A 23,080-nucleotide genomic window follows, 5' to 3' on the forward strand; every position below is an offset into this window, starting at 1 on the left:
GTCATATCGCCCTATAACATGTATGCAAAATTCATTTTTTTTCAGATGTTGGAGATGCTCTGAGAGGTACTCTGTATTAAATGCCACCAAAAATTGTTCTCAAGTGACTGGAACGGGAAGGGTGGCCTGCTTGAGTTGCACCAGCGGCATGCCTCTCCCACCAGCATGTAGGTGGCAAGTATGACTCTTTATTCGGGAATCACCCCGAAAGTCGTGAAGGCCTTCTCTATCTCAGCTAACTAGTACTCAGCATTTTCAAATGAGGATCCCCCTGCAAAAGTAGATAGGTTTAGTCTTTTATACCTCTCAATGTAGCATGGGTTTATCATGGGAGGAACTAGGTCCTGTGGGAGAGGGACTTGATTGTGCTAGAGATGGATTGGATGAACCTGTGGTAGTACTGGAAGATACGGTGGGGGTATTGGATTGTATTGTGGTGGTGCCGGGTGATGCAGTTGGGGCACCAGGCTATATTGTGGCGGTGCTGGGTGGTATTGTGGTTGGGGCACCGGATCATACTGTAGTGGTGCTGGGTGGTACAGTAGAGGAGCAGTCGTACTGGGGTGGCAGAGGATCCTCCTGCTACAGGGGTGGCTCGAACTGTGGCAACGGGGGAGGGTCAAGTAGCTCCTTCATTTTCTCCCGGGTTTACTAGGTAACGATGAGTCTCTCAAGCATTTCAAATAATCAGTCAATATCTTCTCGAAGCGAACCCTCTCAGGCTGCTCGATTTAGTGGAAGTCTTCCTCTCCTCATCTCTTTGTACCTGCATTTCATAAGAAATGGTTAAGTGATAATTCATTCTTTCGTGTTTCCTAGGGTTTTTGTGTAAGGAATGGTTTCGAGGAACGCAGCTCTGATACCAAGCATAACAACTCAAAACTTGAAAGGAAGTAAATTATAAATTAAGTGCGGAAACGAAATAATAGTGTTAGAGTTTACATTTCTTACATAATAATTTAGGATACCAATAGTGTTACTGGAATGACCATTCTAAAAGAACAAATAATAATCAAAGAAATACAAGAAAAGTAAACAAACTGAATGTCCTACTCGCAACCCTCTTGTGGATCGAGATCTGAATCTTGGTTCTCTTGATATGAAATGGTTAATGAAAGAGTGACTTACATTAACCCAGTAAGAATATCACACTACTCACCGACACAGAAATAAAGGTTGGTAGAAATCATAAAAATAACTAATGGAGCTCTCACTTTAAGTAAATCCCTTTTCCATGAATAAAATCATTTACCGCATACTTACTGCAGTGATATTTACAAAATTGACCTACAGAGACAATAACATAAATAATACTATAATCTCATATTCAATCAGTCGGAACAATAACTTTCTCCTTTATCAGCTTACCAATATCCATGAGGGTTCATAAGAATGTTCCTACAACACGTGAATAAATATTCAACCTTTTCAACTAACAGGTCGTCCTCATACCTCTTTTGGTATGAGCGTTAAGATATACCATCCCTCAATACCTTGTTCGATATGAGGGTGAAACGGGTCATCCCTATACCCTTTTCGGTATTAGTGTCAAAATACAGATTCTCGATACCCTGTCCGGTATGAGGCAACATTTACGGTAGGGTTCCCTATTTATCTGGTCCGTCCACCATCTCTCAGAATATCAAATAAGGCTATCATTCATCAATTCACTAAATTAAATAATTTTCCGTTTACATTTAATTTTCAGTTTTCCAATTAACTGTAAATCATATAAAACAAGCAATACATGCATCAAGGAAACACAATCGAATTATTATACAAATTCTAGTGTATTATCGTGCATTCGAAACTATAAAATCAATCAATCAGTTAAACATGACAAACAGTAATAAATAATTGGTCTTGGCTCCATTAGTAATCTTTAATTACCGATATTTCTAAATTACGCAAAGTACCATATTATTTAATATTAAACTTTAATTCCATAACATGAAATAAGGTGAGAGATTTTTACTCGAATCAATGTCTGAAATACTAAATTTTCAACAGTGCTTACTGGCGATCTCTGAGTTTACTGAAATTTTCTTTGTGGATTAAAACATGCTCTAAGTACCTAAAAATACCCTTAAAACAAAAAATCGGCCAATTTCGGGATTCTGACACGACGCCGCCGCCGTACTCCAGCAATGACACCACCGTCCACGGCAGTGGTTGACCTTGGGTTGGCCATTTTTGGCCAGTTTTGTACTCTTTACTACGAGAAAATATGTTAAGATGTCTCGGTTGGCCCAAAAAAATCGAAAAATTGAGGTTTCCCAGCAACATGATTTCCGATGTGGCAGCTCCATCAGCTTACCTTCACAATGTGGTGTTTTACTTTGGTCAACATGTAAAAAAAGGAATGGCGATTACAATGGTAAAAAAATTACATGAAATAGGAATCGGGAAGGGTCTCATCGGAGGTGATTTTTTTTTCCCGCGGCAGCACCACCGGGCTTTACCCTTGGTTTTCGGCTCATTCCTCGATCTTTTCTCTGATTTGGTCATGGGGTGTTCAAAATTGAATTTCGAGAAAATGAGAAATTTTTTACCTCTTTTGGCAGTCGGAAATGGCTCCGGCGTGGCGGCAGGAGGTGGTCGGCTTCCTTTCCGGTGTCTGGTTCTTCTTCTTCGGCAGGGGATTTGGCAGCTAGGGTTAGGGTTTGGTATGAAATGGATTATTTATATCTGTCTCCTTTTAATTTGAGCCGTCTATCGCATTTGATCTTGACTGTCAGATCACATTAAATAGGTAGTGAATTTGGACCGTCCGATCGCATTTAAATAAGAAGTGAATCTGGACCGTTCATCTCAATTTGATCTGGATCGTGCGATTGCGTTTAAAGGAAGAACGGATTCAGACCGTCCACTCGCGCATGAACAAATCCGGACCGTCCGATCGTAGTCACGCGGATTACTAGGGTGGCCTTCTGTGTGGCACTGCGCCAGCGTGCCTTGCCACGCGATGCCCTCCGGTTTGTTGGAGCTGCTGACTGGACGTCCTACATGACATATTTTTTTTAAAGTATATTTTGACCCGTAGTTTCCAATTTTTCTTTGAAAAATACTCACAGAACCCAAATTTTCACCCATTTTTCTCAAAATTGTTTTCAATTTCATCTTTCACATATTTGTTTTCATTTTTACATTAAATAAAAATTTAAAAATTTAAAAATTATGTTTATACATTAATTTTAAATATATTAAAATTAATTAAGGGTATTACACTGTCTGACTGAGATAATATCCATAGTAGGGTTTGCCTTATGTACCAGATTTGTATACTTTTTTTCATGATATCTGGTAAGCCTTTTATACACATATTAACGTCATCAACTAGCCACCAAATATACACAAATATTTCATATTTACATATCTACGGAACGGTATTTAAATAGATAATATAAATTGATACTTTAATAATTAAGAAAAACATGATTAAGACATTTACTTCAAATCAATCAACAAATAAGAATAACGGTTAAACAATCAATAACAATAGGCCGAATAAATCTATGAATCAAAGTGCAAGCAGTAAGCAACAATAACGACCTAGCAATGAACAATATATCTAAAATAAATAATTCATACTGACCGATTACTGATTCCACTAGTGACATGTATTTAATTAATTAGAGATTTCTAATATTCACAAATTATACCGTTATTATTTATTAAACTTTAATTAATTGTAATAGGAGAAAATGGTGAAGGATTCTTATCTTGGGTCGATGTTCGAAACATCTCCTTTTTTATTGTACTTCCTAGTGGTTTTCAGGTTTCCTGGATTTTTTCTGCAAAAATAAAAAACACGTGTCACGTATTCTAAAATACTCCAAAAAAGGTAAAAGATAAGTATTTTTAAATTTTCTAGCTGGGTTATGGTTCTGTCACGGTGATGCTGCTGTGCTCCTGCACTGACCTAGCCTCCCATGGCGGCATCTCCTCTTGGGCTGGCCATTTTTCGGTTAGTTTTGGTTGGTTTTATACGAAAACCTGCAAAAACTGAGGTTAGGTGACTTCTGTTGGCCGAAAAAGGGAAAAACCAAAAGAAGAATTTTTCAGTGTAGTGGCTCCGCCGTTCCTCTCTTACAGCTAGGGATTCTTTTTAGTCCACCTGCACTATAAAAGTATTAGGAATACAACGATCGAAAGATTGAAGAGAACTAGAACTAGGATTGCGCTCACTGAAACAGTTTTTGAGTCGCGACCGCGGCTGCTTCGTCAAGCTCCACTCTCAGTTTCTTGTTTCTCTTTTGGCTTTTTGGCTCCAATATGGATGTTAGGAGGCTTGAAATCAAATTCCAAATGAAAAGGGAAGAAAAACTTACCTCCCTAGTGTCGGCGGTAGCTTCGGTGCGGCGGTGATGACAATTAGTTTTCTTTTTGGCCGCCCTTCTTCTTTTTCTCCGGCGAGAACATGTGCGGCTAGGGTTAGGATTTTCTAAGAAGTGACGTTTACCATTCCTGCGTTGATCTGGGCCATCCGTGTAGAGACATACGACCATCTCTTATCTGTTGGATAGCTCTTATTTGGAGAATAAATATGGACCGCACGATCAGATTAAATCTGACCATTTAATCGCGTCTAAAAAGGGAACAAATCTAGGTCGTCTGTGCACGTGGGAGGAGATTTAGGCCGTTGGATCTGCTGGCATGCAGATCACCAGCGTGGCTTCCCGCGTAGACGTGTGTCCACGTGTCTATCATGCGGCGTATGACGACCGACCACGTTGCTGACGTAACGGTCCTTGTGGTCAAATTTTTATTATTTTTACTTTTACCCAAATTTTCTAGATTTCTTTTCAAATAGGTCATCTTTTATTTTTAATTAGACCTTAATTTTTTAAAATATTTTAAAATACATCCGAAACACAGTTTTCTTCAAAAAATTTAAAAATAAATTTATTTTATTACTCCGATTTAATTATTCTTAGCCTAAATTTTAAGGCCGAGTGTTACATATATGGTATATGAGTTAGTATAGAGATTTTAGGTTTTTATAAAATAGTTTAATGATTTAAAGAAAAATCAATTGTTTCTTATGTTATGTAATATGAGTCATATGTACATACTAGATGACTTTAGTATATCATCATTTACAAAAAGTTTTATGAATGTTTTGGATATTCAATTCTATTTTTGAACATTTCAAATATTAAAAATTATAATATTTTTTTTTTTGGTTCCTCGAGTTTTATAATAATTAAATTTCACAATTAAAAGACAAGCTTATATGCACCATTCATTTATATATATATATGTATAGATGCAGCAAGAGAGAGCAAGAACTCGAGGTCAACAACTCTCATTTTGTTCTCTTCTACGCATCTTATTTGTCATATGTTTTCAGGTATAGTTTGACTTTACATACACATACACAAATATATATATATGTATTTGCCACTGTAATTCCACGTGGCCAAGCTAGCTCATATACTTATACACACACACACACACACAATATACGCGTATCCATATATTTAACCTCTATTTGTGAATATATAATTCCATGCGGCCAAGGTATAAACGCATCACACACACACACACACACACACACACACACACACGCACACATACATACGTAATGTGTACGTAAATATATATATTCATATACAAAACCCTTAATTTTCAGCTGTAAATAAGATTGAAGTTTATGCGTGGATATACACACACACACACACACACATTTGTCTGACAGAAAAGAAGAAATGTGATGTCAAGCATGATCATTACAAAGGCAAGTAGCTTTTTGTTTATTAGGAGTCTAGCTAGCTTTCTTTCTATATATATATACATATCGTACAGTTATTTATAATAAAAACATTTCTTATCAATACCAAATTCCACATTAATTTATGTTGATATATTATACTTGATAAGCTATGGTGTATATTGTGATAGACGTATGGGTGTATGAGGAAATTTATTTTAAAGTCATTTTTGGAATATATCTATAAATATATATGTATATATATCTTCATCTATTTGACTTTTACAACAATTACCCCTAAGTTGACCTACACTAGCCCTTGAAATTGGCCCATGAAATTCGAGATTAGATCTTGATGGATGGGCCTTTAAGTTTCAAAGACATTGACCCAAACAAAGGCTCTCACATCATCATCTTCCTGAATATATTATATAGTTTATTATTTATCGAATAAATTACATATACATTTAAGTTTAATTTTTAATAAATAATAATAATAATAAGAGATTTAATTAATAATATATAAAATAATTATTTATTTCATTTTCGTTGAAAATTTTATTTCTAAAATTAAATTGTGAAGGCACCTGTTAAAATTGTCACGAACTGAGTTATTTACAGAGAGATTCTCAAGCCGTTTTTGGCAACTGGATTTAAAATGACGACAGTCTAATCCCACAAACACCCCCATATCCCAAAACCCCTAATCTCAAAAACCCTAATTCCACCACCAAAACTCCCCAAATTATTCTCATTACCAGTTGCTTTATTGTCACAAACTAAACCCTACTCTTCTCTCCAATCCATTTGCTGTACCAGAATCTCCAGTCCTTCGACAGAATCCAACGAATCCTCTTCCTCTCCAACGTCTTCAATTTTCATCAAAGGTAAACATCCTTTTTAAATCCTAAATCTTCATACATTTAATACTTAAACCTCTTTTTTTTTTTTTTTGGTATTGGGTTCTTACTAATTTTGCATTTCCAGTTTTGTGTACCATGTAAAACTTAAATTCAAGACTATATGAACTTTTTGAGATTTATTGATGAATAGCTTGTTGATATTAATGAATGGCTTGATGCAGAACTTGCACAATCAACAACAGAGGGAAGCTTGAGGAAGACCTTTTCCCAATTTGGGGTAATTAGCAAAGGTGAAAATTCTGTGTTTTAATTATTTTTCCCCTTGCATTCTGATTAATTTTTTTTTTGTTGGTTTACAACATCTTGAAACAAGAAACTATTTTTTAATTGATGCCCAAAAAAAGTTATTTAACTTTCTGAGTGTGTCTAGCTTAGGCATAATTTGGTACAGATCATTTGTAAATACACACTTATTTTACTGTCAAAAGTTGTTAATGGTAGTGGAATGGCAAAAAAAAACCCCAAGAATTTATAGAATTTCATATTGAATTTGAACAATTAAGTTTCAAATTCTATCGAGATTATGAAGTTTGAGATATATTATTTGAATTTAGTATAGAATTCTATATGAACTCAACTTCTTTCATCACATACAGTCATTCTCTTGATCTATTAGTTAAGATATGTGTGACTTTATAAAAGAATTCTTAACAAGTTCTTGTATTTGTTCTATAAATAGCTTCATGTGCAATTTCATGGTAAAATTATTAGCTCCTTCATTCTTGATACTTGTTACTGAATTTTGGCATTGAAGGAATATTTTGATGTTGGGTGAAAAATTCATTTGAAAATTTATTATTCGTAAAGTTTTTTACAGTAGTAGAAAACCCTTGAACGTCACGATGAGATCACAAAGTGCACATTATTGAATTAGCTGACATTCATGCAAATGTGACTGTTTATAACTTAGAGAAGTATTTATGTACAATTTTTAACTGTTTTTTTTTTTTTTGTAAATGTACAGTAAGATTATTACGGAGAAGGAAACTAGACGGTCTTTAGGTTATGGATATGTTTGGTTTACTAATGCTGAACATGCACAATTAGCCGTTGAAGAGATGAATGGAAAGGTATGCATTCCAAGATTTACAATTTGTTTTTTCGCCCCTAAGTAAGTGAAAAAACGCCTCTTTATAACATATAGAGTTAGTTCAGTTCTTTGATAGCATATTTATTACGGTTAAAATTGGAAAACCTGGATTGTCCAAAAGCTAGAGGAGGGTGACAGTGCCATTCAAGTTGTTGAAATAGAAGAATTACGTCTTCATCCTCCATTCTCTTCATAATGCAGGGTGATGTATTGAGAGACACAACTTGAATTCTGGTATAATCAATGTTTTTATTTTAAGTTTCGGTATTACGCAAAGTTTGACAGCTTACATTCTAGCAGAAAAAGATAACACTAATAAAGGAACATCAAGATTGAAATTTTTGATCCCCGACCAAAGATCAAATTGAATTATGTTTGAATCGAAGATGAGACTGGGTCATGTTTGGTTTCATCTAGTCCAATTCATCTAATTGGAGCTCAAATTCAAACAATTATATTTTTGAACAAAAAGAACTTTCGCGTATGCATTTTTGTATACAATAATATCATTAAACAAAAATTTGTTGTTAGTTTGATGAACTCTATGATCAGATTTGGTTGAATATTTAATTCAAATATCGGTCATTTAATTTATTTTATTTAATTTATTACATTATCATCTTAAATGGTGTTCAAATTTTTATAATATAAAAATATATAATTTGCAGAGTTACGTAACGAAATAATATTGTTATAAAAATATTAACTATTTAAATACGTTACTTCTTTATTTACATAAATTACTTTTTAATATTTAATAAATAATTGTATTTATACGTTACTTAAATTGATAATTTCAACCAAACTCACTCTTCATTTGATTAAGTCCTTTTTTTTTTAATTAAAAAAATTAATTTATAATTTAGTAACGATTTTTAACATGTGAAATCATAAGGTATTCTTGAAATAAACATTATAATTTAATACCTGAATACCTTATGATTTAACATTCAGCCACACGCACCTATCTCCTAACTAACTACTGGAAAATCTTACCCCAAGCTATCCCTCTGTGGACGCGCATCCACCTTATGAACACCCGTCGTAGAAAAGGTCCGTACCATCAATGTCTTAGATTATTCCACGTGTCCACCCTCTCTCGTTCCACCCAAGATCATCCCATTTTCTGGTCAAGTACGGTATGATTATTTGTTTGAAGACAACCAGACAGTCAAGAAAACCGACGCGGATACTCATAATCCACGTCCAGTTCTCTCTTTCTTTCTTCCTTTTTTTTTTTTTTTGTTTTGGGAAGAAAAAGAGAAGGAAGAAGAATAATAAGAAGAAGAAGAAAATGCTTCTGATAAATGCGGTGATGGCGACCAGAATGTTGACAGCACTCGGGTCAACCGGCGAAGGTGAGATACCATTTGGATCGGTGTGGTGGTACGCCTATGCCGGCGTTTCCTGCTTTCTCGTTCTGTTCGCCGGAATCATGTCCGGTCTTACTTTAGGATTGATGTCCATCGGACTCGTTGACCTTGAAATCCTGCAAAGGAGTGGCACCTCCACCGAGAAGAAACAAGCTGGTAATTCTAATTCAATTGGAGTAGTTTTGTCGTTTTGTTTTTTCTTCTTCAATTTCTTGGTAGAATACTTTGTAATTGCTTGAATTTCGTTTGTTCGATTTATTTATTTGTGGTTTGCTTGGATTCAGCGGCTATTCTTCCGGTGGTTCAGAAGCAACACCATCTGTTGGTGACGTTGCTTCTGTGTAATGCGGCTGCAATGGAGGTAATTTTGGTTGGAGTTTCACTTCCATTACTGTTTGATCAAATTTGATTTTCTAGGTTTTTGTCTGTGATTATAGTTGTAGCTATGTATGATTTGCTCGTACATTTCTCTATAGTCGGTAAGCTTGTTTTGAGGGCTTGCTGTGTCGAGTGGAAAGGTATACGGCTAAGTTTTGTTATATTTGGCTAGAGCTTAAAAAGAGTAAACGTTAATACAGGAAGCAAATGAAAAGCATCACTTTATATAAAATTCTCAGAATTATGCACTTGGATGGAGCAAAATCTGAAGCCACCAATATCCTAACACCTGGGAAATTTTGAACGATTATATATCTAAATGTGTTCTGTGAACTTGCTTTAAAAATTTGTCTCTAACTACTATCATGCCAAATTGCTGTCTTGAAGCATGCTTCACTTTTAGTGACAGCTATTTTTTTTGTGCTTTGAATCTTCAGGCCCTCCCTATCTACCTGGATAAGCTTTTTAACCAATATGTTGCCATTATTCTCTCGGTGACTTTTGTTCTGGCTTTTGGGGAGGTAAATGGTTTCAAGCTTCAGAATTTTCTGGAGATATTTTCTCTTTTGTTGATCCCACTTGTTTCTTTCTGTTCTTTCAGGTTATTCCTCAAGCAATATGCACTAGATATGGGCTTGCTGTGGGTGCAAACTTTGTGTGGCTAGTGCGAATTTTGATGATAATTTGCTATCCAATAGCTTATCCAATAGGGAAGGTAAAGTCAATGACCAGTCATTGGGATCCCCTTTTGTTCGTGGTGTGACTCCCTAGAATATTCAGTATTAGCTCCTGAACACTTAGCTGGGAATTTGAACTGATGGTTAGCAGTGAAGAAAAATGCTTCACTTTCTTACCAATTCTCTACTATTCTCTATGGTGGAAAGTAGGAAGTTGCTTTGGTGCTGTTGGATTAGCACATATGTATTATACTAAGAGGAAGAACTGAAAGTTCTACGGTGTGCACAATTTGTGGTTTCAGTTGTCACTGGTCTTGAGAAGCATGCTTATAAAAATATAGTATATAAATTTATTTTATATGTTGCAAAGAAATGATGAATTTATTTGAGTCTTTAAGTTATTTTCTTGCTGCCTCCAGATTGTAATGATAAGGTGAAAAGTATGAATCCAGGAAATATGAGCTATTGTAGCTAGTATATAACTGTTTTCATTGATGTGTGATAGTGAAGGATATGACCTTAATTCTGTCCTTACAAGAATGGGCTGTCCTTTCAGACCTCTGTTTGAGTGCCATTTAATCTTTGTCGTTGCTCACATCTTTATGTAAAATCTAGTAGCTCCAGAATAGAAAGCCTGTGCTTGCTGAATAAAAAGAGAAAAATGTTTTCTTATGTCAGTATTGGTCATTACCAGAATAAAATAAATATATTCCTTCCATGTTTTATTACTGGCTCCTCTCTTTTATACTTGATATTTTTATAGGTTCTGGACTGGGTTTTGGGGCATAACGAAGCATTATTTAGGAGGGCTCAACTAAAGGCACTTGTTTCTATTCACGGCCAAGAGGTAAGGAAAGCAACTGAGAGGTATATACTGACATACATATGTCAGGAGGAACCATTCGTTTTTTATAAGGATCCCAGATATAAAAGTACCATTATAGTCTCTTTTGGCTATTCTCATAATGAACCATTCTTTCTTGGGATATTCAGGCTGGAAAGGGAGGTGAACTGACACATGATGAGACAACAATTATTAGTGGAGCACTAGATTTGACTGAAAAGGTATGCAATTTAAGTGACTGGGATGTTCAGGCTTTTTATCTGTTTTCATTATTCTAGAACTGCAAATCTTAGAATATTTAACATTAGAATGAAAATTTAGAAACTTTTCCAAAATAACCTCCTTTTGTACTGCTTAACTGATGCTTTGGTACCATACAGAAGTTTCCTGTTTCTGGTTATGAAAATCATCTGATGTTAAGATGTGCTTGCTGTGACAGACTGCAGAGGAGGCTATGACACCTATTGAATCAACTTTCTCCTTAGATGTCAACTCAAAGTTGGATTGGTAAGCTTTTCCTGTATGCGAGTTCCTTGCCTCTAATCAAGGATTGTTGCATCCAAAAGTCTTTGGTTTAGTTGAAATTTTTCTGTAAAATGAGGAAGGTGTAATAAAGGTGTTAGATTTTGTGGCTTCTAAGTAATTTTTTGTATGCGTTTGGCACCTCCTTGGTGCCTTTATTTGGATATCATGGAAAAATAGGATTGGCTTTCTACTCCTAACAAGTGAAACAAAGCATGTTGATACACAGTATTCCTACTAATTGTTGGTACAGCTTATCCCCTTTCATATTGACTTGTGTGGTTAATGGCTATGATCTTTCTTTTCTTTGTCTATACATATGCATATCAGTTGCTTTTGTTTGTTTCTTTCGTCATTTTTTTTGTCAGAAAACAGATTATTAGTCACTTATTTTCTGAATGTTGGGAAAATTTGAAAGTCCAACCATTTAACTATGCTATGTTCAGTTCAAATTTCAATTATACAGAATAGGAATGAGACTATTGTAAAAATATGACAAAAATTTGATTGAAAATAACATTTAATTTTCAAGTTAATTTCGTGTCCAACCCAACTTAATCCATTTTTATGGAATTGAAGATATGAGTAGAATTGATTGAATAATGCATCAAATATGTAAATAACTACTATTTATGCATATTAAAAAACTAAAGATTTAGGAATTGAATGAGAATAGACTGAGCTTGAACCAAATGCAACATATATTTTATTGTTCTAATTGGCATCTGCTCTCTCTCTCTCTCTCTCTCTTTCAACCAAGTATGTATTGTGTTATTTCCTCACTTTTCTTATTTTAAATTACAAATCAGGGAAGCAATGGGAAAGATTCTAGCTCGTGGACATAGCCGAGTTCCTGTTTATGCTGGAAATCCAAAGAATATTATCGGACTTCTGCTGGTAGATATTCAAACATGCAGATTTGTCCAAATTATATGCTTATATTGATTCATGGTGCTAACATTTGTGAATTAGTTATGGTCATTATCTTTCCTGTTTCTGTGTAGGTGAAAAGTCTTCTTACTGTTCGACCTGAAACGGAGACCCCAGTTAGTGCTGTGTCCATAAGGAGAATTCCAAGGTTTGCTTATCTCTTCATGTGCATTTAAATCTTGCTGCAAATATAAAACTGTAGTTTTCTTATGAGGGTACTTTGCCAGGGTTCCTGCTGATATGCCTCTGTATGATATACTGAATGAGTTTCAAAAAGGAAGCAGTCATATGGCAGCTGTTGTGAAGTCTAAAGCGAAAAGCAAGGCTCTTCCTGTAACACCTGATGGAGAAAAAGGTGAAGAGAACAAGTTCACCAGCGGGGACTCACAATTGACTACTCCTTTGCTTTCAAAGCAGGATGAAAAGCCAGAAGCTTTTATTGTTGACATTGAAAAAGCTCCTAAGCCCACTGGTCTGTACAAGGCATCCAGTTTACAACGCAATGATGTGGCAACAAATGGATCAGCTCCTGCGTCTGATGATATCGAAGATGGTGAAGTTATTGGTATCATCACCCTTGAAGATGTTTTCGAGGAACTGTTGCAGGTAAAAGTTTCTGCAACATGATATGTTGATTCTTTAATTTGACTTGTTCGCTGACTCCTTTTCTCGATCAACGTAGGAGGAGATTGTGGACGAGACAGATGAATATGTTGATGTTCATAAAAGGTGCTTACCATACTTAAATCACAGTTATTTTAAATATAAGATGTTTTTCCGAGAAAGAAATTGATGAAGGATGTTTTTCAATTTCTTTTTGCAGAATCCGTGTGGCAGCAGCAGCAGCTGCCTCATCAGTGGCCCGGGCTCCATCAAGTCGGAGGTTAACTGCCCAAAAGGGAGCAGTAAGTCATTACTTATCATCCATATTTTTCTTTGGTTTTAGTATCGTCGTTTTAAAGTGTAAAAATATATATATGTAGAAATGTAAATACATTAGAGGGTAAATTAGTATTTTAGTAGGTTCTTATGATAGCTGGGAAATGCCCACTACCATTGCACCCCGTTAGGCTGTTAGAATATTTTACATAACCCCTTTTGTTTGTTCTGGCCAAATGCATATAAATTGGCATCTTTGTGCCCAATAATATAACAGAGGATTCTCCTCTTCTCTCAAATTCTCAATTTTCTTTATGGTATCAGTGCCAATCTGATCCATATTCATCATCCAAATCAAGCCAAATGGCCACGGATGAGCAAACCTCCTCTCCACCTGAAGTTCTTTCAGGATCCTATCTTCCAATGTTAGTCAACAACTCTCACGTTGATCAGGCACCCTCGTTCGTCACTAGACATAGGTTGAATGGAAGCAACTATCTCTAGTGGTCCTCCTCTGTTTTGATGTTCATTCGCGGAAAGGGAAGAGACGAGTACCTGATTGGAGAAATCGTTCAACTTCCAACAAACGACCCGAACGCTCGTACGTGGAAAGTCGAAAATAATCTCATAATGTCATGACTGGTGAATTCTATGACAACAGAAATTAGAGAACTTTCTGCTTTATGAGACTGTGCATGATATTTGGGTTGCTGCTCACGAGTTCTATTCTAGGCGTGATAACACTTCAGCAATCTTTGAAATTGAAAGCCACCTTGATGATCTGCGACAGGGGGAGCTCTCTGTCACTCAATACTACAACGCCCTCACCCACAATTGGCAACAGCTCTGTCTTCGAAGAACATCAATGGAGCTGCTTCGACGATTCTAAAATCTTCAAAACCATCACTAAACGAAAAAGGGTTTTCAAATTTCTGATGGGTCTCAACAAAAACTTTGATGAAATTCGTGGACGTGTTCTGAGCATCAAACCGCTGCCGAGTCTCAGAGAAGCTTTCTCATAAATCTGTCGAGAAGAGAGTAGGAAGAAAGTCATGATGGGAGAGTTTGGCCCGAACGCCATGGAAATGGGTTCCACACTTGCTGCTCAGAAGAAATCCTCTCTGGGCAAATCCCAGAACAATGCTCTTGTCTCTGAGCACACCTCTGCCTTTGTGGGTCACGTTTCAGAAGCTGGAGAAAGAAAGGAGAAAATGTGGTGTGAGTTTTGCAAAAAACCCGGCCATACCCGTGAGAAGTGTTAGAAATTACATAGCAAATCAGTTGAAAAAAAGCATTCAAGGGCTGAGGGCAATATGGTAATTTCTGAGGAATTATCCTCTGGCCCCACATCCACAGAAATAGCTCCCTATAGTCTAGCTCAGATGGAGACTCTTTTGCAAATGTTTTCTCAGAGGGGCCTACATGGTAATGCTTCAGTTGCTCAGAAAGGTAATTGCTTACTCGGTTTATCTACATATTCTATGAAAAGATAAATGTGGATTATTGATTCAGAGGCATCCGACCATATAACTAAGGATATTACACTTCTTCATCAGTACAGTAAGTATAAGGACATTTTTTCTATTAAAATCGCTGATGGAACAAGTTCTAAAGTGGCAGGAATTGACTCAACCTATATATCACCGAATTGATTCTACATTCCGTCCTCTACGTACCAAATTTGGACTGCAATCTACTATCTGTAAACAAATTATGTAAAGACTTGAACTGTGTGGTTAAATTTGACAAAGGGATATGTGTGCTTCAGGACCTGGACTCGGGGAAGATGGTTGACAGTGCTAAGAAGGAATCAGGACTTTATCTTCTACCAATCATAATATCACCTCCAAATGGACAAACTACAAGTGTAGTATGTGTTAATTCCGTATCTGTAGGATGTTCTAGTATTGAACAATTTATTATGTTATGACATTATAGATTAGGACATCCAAACTTTATGTATTTGAAACAACTATTTTCTGTTTTATTCAGAAATAAAAATCCAAATTCATTTCAATGTGAAGTGTCAGTTTTCTAAACACATTCACAATTCATATCCCATTATTGCTTACAAACTCTCAAAACCCTTTGTGTTGATCCATAGTGACGTATGGTGATCGGCTCAGGTGAAAAATATTACTGGTACAAAATAGTTTGTCTCTTTCATTGATGATCACACTAGAATAATATGAATCTATCTAATGAAAGAAAAATCTGAGATTTGTCAAATCTTTCAGAAATTCAATATTATGATTCAAACTCAATTTGAAACAAAAATACAAGTGTTAAAAATTAACAATGCCTGTGAATACTTTGCATCCAATATAGGAAAGTACCTTACTAACCAAAGGCATCGTCTATCATGTTCTTGTGCTTACACCCGTCAACAAAATGGTGGAGCAGAAAGCAAAAATATACATATCTTTGAATTGTCTCACTCACTCATGTTTACTATAAATGTTCCTAAATTTTTTTTGGGAGAAGCTATTCTTACTGCCACATACCTGATCAATAGGATGCCCTCCCGTATTCTTAAATTCAGAACACCTTATGACTCCCTTGTTCAAGCATTCCCAGAGTCTCATAGTCCTCACACAATTCCTTTTAAAGTCTTTGGTTGCTTGGTCTATGTTCACATCCACACCCATCTTAAAGGGAAACTAGATTATAGAGCCCTTAAGTGTATTTTTTTCAGGTATTCATTCTCTCAGAAAGGTTACAAATATTTTTATCTAGTCACCCGCTGATTCTATAACACTATGGATGTCACATTTTTTGATAACAAACCCTTTTATCTCACTCTCGATATTCAAGGGGAGACATCTGGTACTCAAGAATATCAATTGTGGGATGTGAACATACCTCCATTACATGTTTAATTAACAACATTAGAAAAAGAACCCGTCTCTCAAACTACCCAAGAACCTGAACCTGAACCCATCACAGAGACTGATAGTACATTACCTGCAGTAAGTAAGTTGCGTGTCTATATCAGGAGGAACAAAACTCAAAGTAAAGATAAAATACTTGAGTCAACTATGCACTGTCATGATTCAACTCCTGGACCAAGCACCCAAAATAACACAGGTAATGAAATCTCTAACTCAACTAATGATATTGGGTTACCTATTGCTTTACGAAAAGGTGTTTGCTTTTGTACAATGCATTCCATACAAGATTATGTCTCATATGATAAACTATCTTCAAAATATCAGACTCTTATGAGTAAGTCTGACAGTATCCTTTCAAAACCGAGAACAGTTCATGAAGCTCTCAAAATTCTTGAGTGGAATACTGCTATCCAAAAAAAAATTTCAGCTTTTGAGAAAAACGGAATATGGGAGTTATCTGATCTACCTTCAGGGAAAACTCTAATAGAATACAAGTGGATCTTCACCACTAAATACAATCTTGATGGTAGTGTGAATCGCTACAAAGCATGACTTATTGCTAAAGGGTTCACCCAGTCATATGGAATCGATTATCAAGAGATGTTTGCTCTTGTTGCCAAACATAACACAATTCGAGTACTAATCTCTTTAGTCTCTAATCTTAATTGGTCTATTTTTCAACTTAACGTGAAGAATGCTTTCTTTAATGGTAATCTAGAACAAGAAGTATATACAGAAGTCCCATATGGACTTAAGATAAATCCACGAAAAGTACACAAACTAAAAAAGACACTATATATTCTCAAACAGTCACCAAGTGCTTGGTTTGACAGATTCACCAGGGCAGTGAAGCGTATGGGATACGAACAGTGTCAATCTGATCACACTCTATTCATCAAACACTGTATCACAGGAAAGAGAGCTGTATTAATCGTTTATGTCGATGACATTATACTGACAGGTGATCATAATGAAAAAATCTAGAAATTGAAAGACTTTCTAGCCAAAGAATTTGAAATCAAAGACCTTGGAATACTTAAGTATTTTTTTTGGAATGGAAATCGTTCAATCCAAGAAGGAAATTTCTCTATTTCAATGGAAATACGTCTTAGATCTTCTGAACGAGACAGTATGCTTAGTTGTAAACCTGCAGAGACTCCTATGAAATCAAATGCTAAACTTGGCTCTAAATGTGATAGTAAATTTGTTGATAAAGAGATGTTTCAGTGACTTGTTGGAAAAGTTATATATTTAGTTCACACGAGGCCTGACATCTGCTTTGCAGTAAGCACTGTGAGTCAATTCATGTCTCAACCTACTGAGGAGCATATAAGTGCTATCTATCGCATCTTGAGGTACCTAAAGATAACACCTAGATAAGGATTATTTTTTCAGAAGACTATAGTCAGAGATATTGAAACTTACACTGATGCTAATTGGGCTGGTTCAGTAACTGATAGGAGATCTACATATGGTTACTGTTCTTATGTATGAGGCAATCTAGTCACTTGACGAAGTAAGAAACAAACTGTTGTGTCAAGAAGCAGCGTTGAAGCTGAATTACGATCTCTTGTTCATGGAATACGTGAAGGAGTATGATTGAAAAAAATCTTACTTGAACTAAGGTTCTCAGCTCCCACTCCTATGAGGATTTGGTGTGACAATCTATCAACTATAAGCATGACCAAAAATCCTGTGCACCATGACAGAACTAAACATGTGAAAATTGATCGACACTTCATCAAGGAAAAAATTGAAAGTAAGGATATATCACTACAATACATCTCAACAAGTCAACAAACTGCAGACATTCTCATAAAAGCACTACCAAAAAGAGAATTTAATAATCTTATATCTAATTTAAAATTATTTAACATTTATGTATCCTACATTGAGGAGTGTAGAAATGTATATATGTAGAAATGTAAATACATTAGGGGGTAAATTAGTATTTTACTAGGTTGTTACGACAGTTGGAAAACGCCCACTACCGTTGCACTCCGTTAAGCTGTTAAAATATTTTTCATAATCTCTTTTGTTTGTTCTGGTCAAATGCCTATAAATTGGCATTTTTGTGCTCAATAATAATAATAGAGGATTCTCCTCTTCTCCCAAACTCTCAAATGCCCAATCATAAGAATTTGTGGAAGCTTAGACATACTAAGAGAAATAAAAGACCACAAGTAAGAGAAAAGAAGAAAAATGGGCATTTGAAATTATTATGCTCTGTTTGGAAGATGAAAAATTTTCTAATTTTTATTTTCTATGCATGTGCCTATGCATAAATATATGTGAACGTGTAGTATGACGGTTAAATACAACTATAAAGCAGTTTTATAGAAAACACCAAAAATAACTTTGTTATTTACAATTTAATGTCTTATTTTTACTTTTGTTTTTCAAGTGTTGTTTTTATTTTCAACAAGCATGTGTTTTTATGTATATAAATAAATTTTAATAGAAAACAAAAATATTAGTTTGATCATCAGATTGGCTTGCATGATCCATGGTTTATGCTATGAAATGCCACTTCGATCGTTCTAATCAAAATATTGACTCACCGTCATAGTTATTAAGTTTCCCTTATTGTTTACCTATCTACCATACAAATGAACAGATGCTTAATTCTTTTGATAGCATGGACACTCCGAAATTGGTGGTGAGCAATTTTGGTGTCCCTGGTGGTATGTTAATGGAGTATTGCTCGAAGAGTTATCTTAGCACACTTAACTTACGGGACATTTATATATATATATATATATATGTATTTCTTTTGGGGTACAAGTAAGGGGATAGGGTCCGTCACCTATCCTACACAGGGAGATCTTTCATGAAATGAGTGGTGTCTTTCTGGCGGTCCTATTATGCGAATAGTCGATACTTAATATTGTTATCTTGTCTTCGTTTCAGGGAGGCCAAAGTAGGCAACAAACACCGAAGAAATCTAGTGAATGTATTGATGCAAGCTCCGCAAGGTCTCAAGGGACTTCTGCTGAGCCTTCTCTCGGGAACAAAAGATAAGTGGAGTTTTCAAGTAGTTTGAGACTGATGCCTGGTATCCTACGGAGAGAAATATTGTGTTTCCAGCTACGCTTTTGCTGGAAAAGTGGAACCATGAAGTCATGTTAATTCTTGGTTTAACCTAGTGAGAAGATAGTGAACCACTCAGCTATATTCTGTTCTGTATGGTTTATTCATATATATACTATTTGAATACACAATATGGCATATAATAGGATTTTCGTGGACAGTAGCTTCATTTAGATTTTGATGGTTAGATTCGAAGAAACCGATTCTTCATTGGACCACGAACAAGATCAGTGTTTGTTTTCATATGTTGTACAATTTTGTGAAAAACTTAAAAGACAGAGAAGGTAACAGTGATGTTTTAACAGTTTCCAAATTGAAGCTTGTGCCATGAGCGCGGAATTGTTGTTGTTTCCAGACGTGTGAAGTTGTTTTGTATGATGGGGGAAAGTATTGGTTTTTTAATCAATAATGTTATACTCTGAATTTCACTGGTAAATTTTAACTTGGATTTTTTGCTGAGTTAATTCAGACAAGTATAACATGCTTGGGATTAGTGTAAACTTTTGTTCAATGTTTTCTTGATACCTAATCTATTTCTATTTAGTTGATAAATTGAATTAAATAAACTTTTACTTTTACAATCTTATATTTATATCTCGGAGTTCATTAAACATTACCCATATCATTTTTATTACTTATTGCATTATCATTTACAGTTTGAATAAAATTAAATATAATAACTCTATGGACTCTTAAGACACAGAATTTACATACTTCTTCCATTTCTCATTTCTCAAAAATGTCAGAAAGAAAGGAGGGAAGAAAACAAACATCTAAAGTAGGAACTACAGCTGCTTAATACTCCAAGCTAAAAAACCTACATAAAAATGATACCGAAAAAGGGAGGCTAAACTGGAAAACTGTTGAACTTTCAACTACTCATCTGATCAGAACCCTATATTGTTACAAAAACTGATGTACGTATACACATATGTATATATATATATATATATATATATATATGTATGTATGTATATGTGTATCTTGCCTTGAAAATCATTCATTGATAGATTCATCCCAACGTAGGAGAATCACAGTACACCTCCATATGATGTAGAAGCGCGTTCTCTGCTCTCGAACAAGCCTCGAACACCTTTGCCATGTTCGAAACTTAGCCACCCTATCTAACCCCATCTTCCTCATCTCTCTCTCTCTGTAAATTTATATATTATATGCAAAACCAATATATATTGTAAATATGTACTCCACCCAGTACAGCTCTTGCACAGAAATAGAATTTGGTGGGTGTTACAATTTATATATATATATATACATATAGACACACACGGAGGAGTTGGGGGAAAGAGGGAGAAATGTGAGAGAGAAAAAAAAAAGGATGTGATGGGTGGGTGAGGAAGACAAAGCGACTGGGTAATGGCTTATCCTTATTTTATTTCATAAGGCCCTCCCTTGTCCCTTAATCACTTCTACTTTGTCTCCTTCGTTGCTTCTCAACCATTTGGTCCCTCAATTTCCGGATCACAATTACCCATCATCATATCATTCTAATTGAATATTAATCTTCATATACATACATACATACATATATATATATATATATATATGAAAACGCGCGTAATGCGAAAAATTATTTGCATGGTATTATTTTATCTAATCAAATTCTGTCTGTAAAGTAAAAGTTTTTGGTATGCTACACATTTAGCACCATAATATAATATTATGTGTATATATATTTCTTGGGTGGGGCTTTGTCCATATTTCTTGCAGTATCTTCAGGCTATCAGCAGTAACTGGTTTTAGTCTTGCTTGCTTCATGCTAGTCAAGAATCATACTTATTATTAAACAAGTACTTGAAGATACAAACACTTAGTCATATACATACACACACACACACAGGATCCATGAATATCTAGTAATGCTATATTTCGGATGGGTTTGGAGTAATTATTAGTTACATAATTCATTTACGTAACTAATGATCAATTAAACTACATGAACGCAAATGATTAAAAGTTGCATTAAGTGTTAATCAAGTTGCGTGTAAGTAATAAATCACCTGACTTTGATAAATTCTCACTTAATTATATTGTAGGACAAATTATCATATTAATTTTATGAAATTTAGTATTTGTTACAATTTAATTCATAATATTTTTTATTAATTTATTAATTCAAATAATTAGTTAAAATTATTGTCTTGAACTATTTTAAATAATTTTCTCAATATTTCAACTAATAGTAATTATCTTATTAAATATTCATTATTTATATATGAAAAGGGTTTATAAGTCAAATAGATAACTCAAATACATTTTTCGTGTATTTTTAAAAAAATGTAGAAAAAAAAAACAACAGTAAATAAAAAGGAATCCTAAGAAAAATAGAAAACTTAATAGAAAAAAAGATATAAAAAAGTGAAAAGTATACATATTACATATACATATATATATATATTATGATCTTTTCCTATAGTAAAATCTCCATTGCATTCCATTAAGGTAGAAAAATACTTTTTGATTAGACTAAAAAATTTCATCTTAATATGCAGTGTGTAAAAACTGAGTCTTAAAAAAAAAAAAAAAAGAAAATGAAATAATTATCCCTAAATGACAAGGGGGAGAGAGAGATTGATTTCAACAAAGAAGTCTTCTTTCCCATGATGATGATGATGATATATATATATATATATATATATATAGGTTTGTAAAGTGTATGGAAAAACCCCAACCATATGCAGTAAAGTAGTATCTATAGCAGAAAACAGAACACACGGTATTTAATTAATCAGGAACCTAATTATAATTAAGTAGACAAGACTAATCAACAAAGAAAAAAGAAACCAATATACATATCTTGTCTCTTATTATTATTACAACTAACACTACAACCTTACTATTTATACATATTATATGTATGTATGTATGTATGTATGTATATATATTACTGTTAGGAGTTTTTGTCCCAACAAAGTAGCATGGAGATACAGACCCTCATGATATAAATCTTGGCTCTCTGTCGCCTCATCATTCTCTTCCATCTTCCAAATCTCTCACTCATGCTTCCCATTATCACCTCTTACTTTACACTGTCTGCAAATGTTTACACTATATAACAGTTTCCAGCTATAACACGCACATATGTACACACACACACACACACACACACATATATATATATACGTAGCAGTTTATACATATATTCATGCAGATTTTGAGTTGTTGTTCATAAGGGTCCACTTGCACCTTCTTACCCTATCAAAATCACGTGTACAATCAACCTTCTTTTCTCTGTTTCAACTCATAAACAGTTTTGTATATCAATGAAAACCTTTGCCTGCCACATTTGTATAAAGCTGTTCAAATGTCAAACATCAAAACCTTATCTTCTACACTCTCCAAACCCCACTTCTTCATCCTTTTCTTGGACACCAGATCAGTTTTTTTCTCTCTTCCCCCACATCATTATCAGCCAAAAGCTGAAGGAACTTTTTCAATACCAAACCAATGAAAATGATACATCTTCTCCATCTCTCAAGAACCCGTTAATCATTTAATTCAAGATGTTTTATCTCAATTCTTAATTATCTAGTATTGGTTGTACTCCTATATGTGTCGTCATTTGTAAAATATGTTTATTTTGTTATGATTGGTATATGAAGTAAGTGTTTATTTAGTAACTTGCGAGAAAAATTCTTACACTCTTGGGTTAAGATAAAAAAAAAAATTGAATGAGTTACCAACGAAAAAGAAGATTTTAATCACGGGTCATTTCCACGTGTCGAATCATGTCAATCCTTGCCAAGCAAAAG

The 23,080-nt window shown here is 34.7% G+C and overlaps 1 protein-coding gene, 1 long non-coding RNA gene and 1 pseudogene across 2 annotated transcripts; 2 read left to right on the top strand and 1 right to left on the bottom strand.

The window, feature by feature from the left end:
• Window positions 1–6,305: 6,305 nt before the first annotated feature.
• Window positions 6,306–7,984, top strand: LOC110819990 (uncharacterized). The gene is made up of 3 exons (XR_002540781.2): window positions 6,306–6,600; window positions 6,798–6,866; window positions 7,601–7,984. It is a non-coding gene; the product is annotated as an uncharacterized LOC110819990 (long non-coding RNA).
• A 754-nt stretch (window positions 7,985–8,738) lies between these two features.
• Window positions 8,739–19,660, top strand: LOC110819895 (DUF21 domain-containing protein At4g14240-like). The gene is made up of 13 exons (XM_022049224.2): window positions 8,739–9,255; window positions 9,384–9,460; window positions 9,915–9,998; window positions 10,079–10,192; window positions 10,918–11,001; window positions 11,148–11,219; window positions 11,438–11,505; window positions 12,330–12,417; window positions 12,525–12,598; window positions 12,678–13,056; window positions 13,133–13,179; window positions 13,274–13,355; window positions 19,131–19,660. Exons 1-13 carry the CDS (start codon window positions 8,868–8,870, stop codon window positions 19,239–19,241), a joined length of 1,668 nt encoding a protein of 555 aa, XP_021904916.2. The 5' UTR covers window positions 8,739–8,867; the 3' UTR covers window positions 19,242–19,660.
• A 355-nt stretch (window positions 19,661–20,015) lies between these two features.
• Window positions 20,016–20,773, bottom strand: LOC148268558 (small polypeptide DEVIL 14 pseudogene; annotated as a pseudogene).
• Window positions 20,774–23,080: the final 2,307 nt, after the last annotated feature.

This window comes from Carica papaya, chromosome 3 (genome assembly GCF_054855325.1).
Source record: "Carica papaya isolate Zhongbai chromosome 3, ASM5485532v1, whole genome shotgun sequence".
NCBI classification, from domain to species: Eukaryota; Viridiplantae; Streptophyta; class Magnoliopsida; order Brassicales; family Caricaceae; genus Carica; species Carica papaya.

Bases quoted from the DNA above. Each gene is read 5' to 3' on its own strand.
- LOC110819895 (XM_022049224.2), top strand. From the start codon at position 8,868: ATGATTATTTGTTTGAAGACAACCAGACAGTCAAGAAAACCGACGCGG. The intron at 9,461-9,914 runs GTAATTTTGGTT...TTGAATCTTCAG, and splicing joins GTAATGCGGCTGCAATGGAG to GCCCTCCCTATCTACCTGGA. The intron at 10,193-10,917 runs GTAAAGTCAATG...ATATTTTTATAG, and splicing joins TAGCTTATCCAATAGGGAAG to GTTCTGGACTGGGTTTTGGG.